General features: G+C 47.9%; 1 protein-coding gene across 1 annotated transcript; it reads right to left on the bottom strand.

The window, feature by feature from the left end:
- Positions 1-2716: 2716 nt before the first annotated feature.
- fzd10 (frizzled class receptor 10) lies at positions 2717-6147 on the bottom strand. Its single transcript, XM_056592627.1, has one exon. It carries the CDS (start codon positions 5304-5306, stop codon positions 3516-3518), a length of 1791 nt encoding a protein of 596 aa, XP_056448602.1. The 5' UTR covers positions 5307-6147; the 3' UTR covers positions 2717-3515.
- Between the last annotated feature and the right edge of the window lie 784 nt (positions 6148-6931).

Genomic DNA, 6931 nt, shown 5'->3' with positions numbered 1-6931 from the left:
GACATCAGGTGCTGCAACAGGGTGTGAAACAAGCCCGTTCCAGACGACATGCAGTGGAAAATTACTTCGCGGCCAATTAAATCCAAACAATTATGTAGAAGGTTCAACGCCAATCAAACAAAGCCGTTTTCAAGCGGGAAACTCCCCTTTCATTTTTTTCTAATCTGAACTTCACTGATGTTCGCCGCCCATATGATTTCATCTTTAGAGACGGGAGTGTGTGTGTGGGTGTGTGTGTGGGGGGGTGAAGAGGATAAAGAGGAAGACTAACTTCTTGGTGGGGGGAAGTGGAAATTGTTATTGAGACTTTAGGATGTGTTGACCTTGATACACATTGCTCGCTGTAACCGACTGCTGTCAGATTACCCACTGGGATGACCCATTGTAGGGAACAGGACTAAACGCACACACACACACACACACACACACACACACACACACACACACACACACACACACACACACACACACACACACACACACACACACACACAGACAAACACTTCTTAAATCTTAAAATATGTCATGTCGAATAATCTTATGTCTTCAACAAAACAAACTACTTAAAACTCATTTTATGTCTGGATAACTCTTCTTTATATACATATATTTATACATATATATATATACATACATATATAAGTGATTTACTTTTACTTTTCTCAGCGACAGAGTTGGGGGGGGTGGGGGGGGGAGAAAAGCCTTAAATCTTTGAGCCCACGCGGTCGAGTGTGATTTCTAGCCACCCTCTCCCGCTGCCCTTGCTCTGAGCAGCCTCTCCCTTTGAAGAGCAGAGCAGCCGCAGAGAGTGATGGCTGCTTGGGTGAAGGAGCCCTCAGGGGGGGTGGGGGGGAGGTAACTGTCATTTATATTTACAGCCTTTCCAGACACCTCGGGGGGCAGTTATCCAGGTGGCCTCTGTCGAAGCTCTCAGAAGCACTCATCTTTTTTTTTGTGGGTTTTTTCCTTTTTTTCCTTCTTCTCTCACAGCAGCGCAGAGTATCAATAGACAGTGGCTGACTTTGATTCAGCCACACACAAGAAGCCGTGAGTCATGTGCCTATTTTTTTGTTGGGACTTTTAAAACCGGTCGGATTTATGCTGGGACTGGAAAGGCCTCGGGGAAAGCACATTTACCGCGCTTCTGCAACTTTATCAGACTGGGGAGAGAGGGGGGGCACCCTCCCTTCAAACTCTGCTGCATGACACACAGGAGAAGGGGGGCCAAGGTGCCCATTTGCGTACCATTGAATTTTTTTTACGTTAATTGTATTAATCTATTCCTAACAAAACTGGGGCGAGAACGCGGTAACCACCTTGTATCAGACATCAAACTAACACTGGAGGATGGGTCAGAGTATTCACACTGCTTCTGCGTGAGCTGTCAGGACAAAAGACCTGCTCAAGACGAGACTTGTACCGGAGAGACTGACACTGTTTACACTACAAGGATCATCTAACCGAAACACTAGATAGTAAGGGGCCCCAGACCATGTATTTCACTCGGTCATGCTTTAGAAATGGGCTTCCGTCAATGTGTAACGACTTTAAATCCCGGCCAGATGTGCCTTTAGAAATGTCAACGGGCCCGTCTGAAAAACTGAAAGGGAAAGACATGCATTTTGTGTTTCGGTTTGGAGCGATCCTTCATCCAAAGCCAAGGCCTACAAACTTTCTAATCCGTTCCTGAATGGTGGGGTTATTGTGTAACACTATCATTGATATAGACACAGTCACACTTGTACACACACACAAAGGAAACATAATAACAGGGAAGGAAAAAAAGATGAGGGCAAGCCTGGAGACAAAGCATTAATCTATTTGCTGTTTGGTGATCCGAACTAGGAGCTGCGATTAGATCGACAATCAGAAACATAAAACCAAGACATATCCACCTATCTGATAACAATAAATATCTGTCCGGCCTTGTTAATGACATCCGTTTTACCTACTCTTGGCCTGTTAATGACTTAGCAGGCATTTAGCATTCGACAATATGCTAAACATCTACTAGTCCCGGGTTTCCTGCCAAACTGTGATCGTCTTCTTGACAGATAAGCCTCTCCTGACAAACTACACAAAAAGAGGCTTCTAAGAAGAGCCTTTTTCTGTTGCTCTAATAAAGGGTACTTATATCAAAGGCTCTGCATCAATGTTGACCTCATTTTTTCAGTGTTTAAAAATAACTTCTGACAAAACGGGTGAGCTTACGGTCCTTTATATATAAATATATTTGTATAAAGACACAGGTCTCCGTAGGTTTCAGATGAGGAGGAATACCCACCTCCTCTCTCTCTGATGATTAAATCACTCACTAATCTCTTTGATGTGATCTAGCCACCCCAATCTGCTGCCCACCCCCCCGCTTCAAGTCAGCCAATGAGACCAGTGACAGACAGGCTATACATTTGAAAAATAAATTATGAAACAGTACTAAAATAGGAACATAGTTAATGCTATCTTTGCCATTAGCTTAAACGTTGGAAATGATTCCCTTTTAAGATTAAAATAAGAACTGGATGTCATTGTTCACAAATAATAAAGTGTTTGTACACTAAATAATGCTCAGAGCATGATGCATTTTAAGGATCTCAAGAATAATGTTCAAATGAATGCATAATGCATAAACATAACTTAAAAGCAATTTGTTTTGATTTATATTGAAACCGCTAGCTAGAAGCACATTTAGTGTTGGATATAATATTTGATTAAAGAAGAATGGAGACAAAGCAAGTGGCAATGCAAGTTTTCTAGTTTTGTGAGCATTTAAAACTAGAATGTTTTATTATTTTTTCTATAAAATATGAACCTTTAGAATTATATACAAATTGTCATTGTGCTATAAAACAGCAGAAAAACAGGAAGAACTCAAACTGTGTTTAAAAATATTCTTAATTTCCCCAAAACGAGTGCTTGTTACGCTAATGCCCCAATGTTTGCCTCCCAGCGGGGCGTCCACACTGTCCTGAGCAGTTCATCCTACTGGTGGAGCGCCAGTACAAACAAATGACCGCCTCAGCTTCTATTCAAATCTATCAAAATGCAATACTCTATATCAATATTCAGGCCATTCATGTAATGTCTTTCGGGGTACGTTCCCCCTCCTCCGATCAGTCAGGAATAGTCCAATTGTCTTTTAATCCTCCTATACATATTGCACAATGTTAAAGCATCCCCATGGCACGTCCACATGGTATACCCCACTGTTCCGCTTTGTTATGGGAACAAAACTCATTTTTTGGATTAAATTCCCAGAATTCCTCAACAGGAGCCGTGAATCCACGGCATCTGTACAGGCACAGTGTCACACAAAGAGAAGGCAGCCGTCAACGCACGTGATGACGGAAGATCCGAAGAGAGATCAACACTGCGTCAACGTCAACACGGCAACAACAAAACATGAACCCCTTTATTAGGATATTAGGAGGGCACTTTGAATCACAATAAAAAGTGTCATGTAGTTAAGAGCTTTTTGTACACGTTTCTTCGTCTCAAGGCCAAACAACACGGCCCGCTTAAACGCAGGTGGGCGGCGGCCGCGTGGGCCCGTACTTGGTGCCGGCGTGGCCCTTGAGCGAGGGGTGGGGCTTGATGTAGGGCCTGCTGCTGGTGAACACGCTGGCCGCCTTCCTCCGCGTGCGCTTCTTCAGCTTGCGGCTGAACACGTTCTGCCAGGACTGCAAGGTCTTGGAGGTCCAGATCCACATGCCGCTGGTGATGCCCACCACCAGCAGCATGAACACCTTCACCATGAAGATCTCCACGGCGGGGAGGGAGGCCTTCATGACGCACTCCTCCCCGCCGCCGCCGCCCATGCCGACCTCGCCGCAGCGCTGCTCGTCCGCCAGCACGCGCCAGTAGTCCATGTTGAGGCGCTCGTAGAAGTAGCAGGCGATGACGCAGGTGGCGGGCACCGTGTACAACACCGAGAACACCCCGATGCGCACCATCAGCTGCTCCAGCTTGTCCGTGTTCTCGCCCTCCGTCTTCATGACCCGGCGGATGTGGAAGAGCGCCACGAAGCCCGACAGCAGGAAGGACGTGCCGATGACCAGGTAGCAGGAGAGCGGGATGAGCACGAAGGCCGTCAGCGCCTTGACGTCCATGCTGCCCACGTAGCACACGCCCGTCAGCTCGTCCCCGGCCACCTTCCTCATCACCAGGATGATGATGGTCTTGACGGCGGGGATGGCCCACGCCGCCAGGTGGAAGTAGCTGCTGTTGGCCTCGATGGCCTCGTGTCCCCACTTCTTCCCGGCGGCCAGGAACCAGGTGAGGGTGAGGATCACCCACCACAGTGAGCTGGCCATGCCGAAGTAGTAAAGGACGAGGAACACGATGGTGCAGCCCGTGGACTCCAGGCCCTCCTGGATGACGTACTGCACGCCGCCGTCCCGGTCGCAGGCCACGCGCTCGGCGCCCACGAACAGCCGGACCAGGTAGCCCACCGAGTAGACGCAGTAGGACATGGACATGAAGATGATCGGCCTCTCGGGGTACTTGAAGCGCTGCGGGTCGATGAGGAAGGTGAGCACGGTGAAGGAGCTCGAGACGAAACACAGGATGGACCACACCGCCATCCACACCAGGGAGAAGTGCTTGTCGCCCTGGCTCCAGTACACGTCCACCTTGGGGTGGCACTTGGGCGCGCAAGAGTCGCTCTTCTCAACGTAGTGGAACTTGCTGGGGTTGCTGCAGGTGCCCTTGCTGCCGCCGCCGCCGCCCCCAGCGCTGCTCTCCTTGGGGGGGAAATCCTGCCCGTTGAGGGGCCGCTGAGGCCTGAGGTCTGGCGACTGGGTGTGGGAGACCTTAGGGAGCTCCTCGGAGCCGTTGTTGGGGGCCTCCATGCAGAGGTTGTTGGGGTCGTTTTTGGTGGGCAGCCTGGAGCAGTCGAGGGATTCGGGCCAGCGGTATTTGAATTTCTCCAGGATGGGAGAGCAGCCGAGTTTGACCTGCTCACACATGACCCGACAGGCTGCAATAGGCGTTGACACCTGCTCCGTGCACATAGGCGCATACAGTGAACACAGGAAAAACTTCAGGTGGCTATGGCAGCCAAACTCGATCAAAGTAGCGAATTCTTGGATCTCAATGGCTGCTTCCTTTTGGTCCTCGTGGCCCATTAGATTGGGCATACGGGTCATGTTGTAGCCGATGTCCTTACACAGGGGGATGTTAATGTGTTGACACCGTCCCTCGCCAGAGCGGTCCGAGTCTAAGGAGCTAATGGCCCGTCCCCCGCCGCTCCAAAATACAACGGTACTCAGAAGCACATAAATAAGTCCATGATCCGAAATCTGAGCCATTTTAATCTCTCGATCTCAACAGCCTTTGCAACAAACACTTTTTTGTGTTTAATGTTTACTACTGTTCACTAATACGCACGCGTAGCTTTCATCCTGATGCATGCATTCAATGTTTAATGTGCGTGTTGGCTACCTGACCAGAGACCCAAGTACACACGCTTCCAGAGGCGTCGGTTTGATCCCCGTCCTGGTGCTTCTGCCTGATGGTTTAAACGCGTTGATCCCGGAGGGTTAGAAACGCCGGATTGCGTCCCGTGGAAGTTGAAGTCGCGATGCGCTGAACTCCATGCATCGACATGTTGTGGAGGACACTTAACTGTCGATGCTCTTCCGCAGAACACAGCGGCATGTAATAATGAACACGATGCAGCCAGGCGAGAGATGCAATATACTTCTTAAAGAAAATATGTAATCGGTTTTATATTCCAGGTTGTGGGAAACTTTCTTGTTTCGGGCTCTCCGAGTCCTCTCGCCACACTTCGGGACGTTCCGGGGAACCCACGATGGCACAGCGGAGACTGAGTGCTGGGAAACTTATCAGAAAGAGGAGCAAAAAACACGCGCTACTTTCCAATGTTCACTTTAGTTCGATCGGGAGGTGCGGGAAGTTTGGATCTCGTAGACGACGATCCAGTCAGCGACATACATGTCCCCAGCGGTTAACGGAGATCTGTGGATAATAAAGCAGGAGCAGAGGTCTGGATCGTAGAGCAGATGTGTGGATCATTCCGCAGGAGCAGCTCTGTGGGTCCTGGAGCAGAGATCTGGATCATAACCTCCTCTGACTGGTCGCGTTCAAGCGTCTGGTGGAAGCACTCGTCTGGTCTGTGGTGCTAGTCGCCTGCCGTCCTCCTCCGCCTCCTCCTCCGACCTGCCAAGAGATCCGCCTTCAAAGACAACTACTTTGCATAAGAAAGATTACACTGACATGTTGATTACTATTCAAATCGTGCGGAACGGCTTGTTGGCCAATCACTCACGACAGCGTTTTAAAGGTTTACAGCAAACTTCAAACGTCCATGTGTTTGCACGATCAAAATAGTGTTCAGATCATTTCAGAAGTGCAGTTCAACCGATCTTCTCATATCAAGCGTTTTTTTTAAATGCTTGATATGAGAAGATCCGATATAAAAAGATACATAAAAATACATAAAAATAAAGTAAATATATATATGTATGTATGTATTTATATTGATTACATTTACCTTTTTGGGCGATGGCATATGTTTTTTTTTTTTTTTTTTTTTTTTTTTCAGCCTATATCAAAAAAATGTCACATGTCAGGTCATGTGAAAAGTATTTTAACAGAACATTTTACCTCTCCCTGGATGACAAACATGAAAGTGTAACACTCTGGTTTTCTTCTAGCCTAGTAAAGTACGCCCTCTCGAAAACAATACATGAACCTCGGTCTGAGGACCTGAAGATAAACTGCGCGTCCAGCCATCACAGGCTCGTATTCCCATCATTTATAGAGGATTAGGCTCGTTTAGGCCTGTTCGTTGATTCCCACTTCTCTTCAACACTTGAGTATGAGTTTCCGAAGGTGATGGGATGATGCCGTTAATCACATAAGAGCAGTGGTATGCATGTGAGACGTTATGATCTGAAGATAAAGAAGGCCT

Source organism: Gadus chalcogrammus, chromosome 6 (assembly GCF_026213295.1).
Source record: "Gadus chalcogrammus isolate NIFS_2021 chromosome 6, NIFS_Gcha_1.0, whole genome shotgun sequence".
Taxonomy (NCBI): domain Eukaryota; kingdom Metazoa; phylum Chordata; class Actinopteri; order Gadiformes; family Gadidae; genus Gadus; species Gadus chalcogrammus.
This window is presented reverse-complemented; position numbering and strand designations above follow the sequence as displayed.

Bases quoted from the DNA above. Each gene is read 5' to 3' on its own strand.
- fzd10 (XM_056592627.1), bottom strand. From the start codon at position 5,306: ATGGCTCAGATTTCGGATCATGGACTTATTTATGTGCTTCTGAGTACC.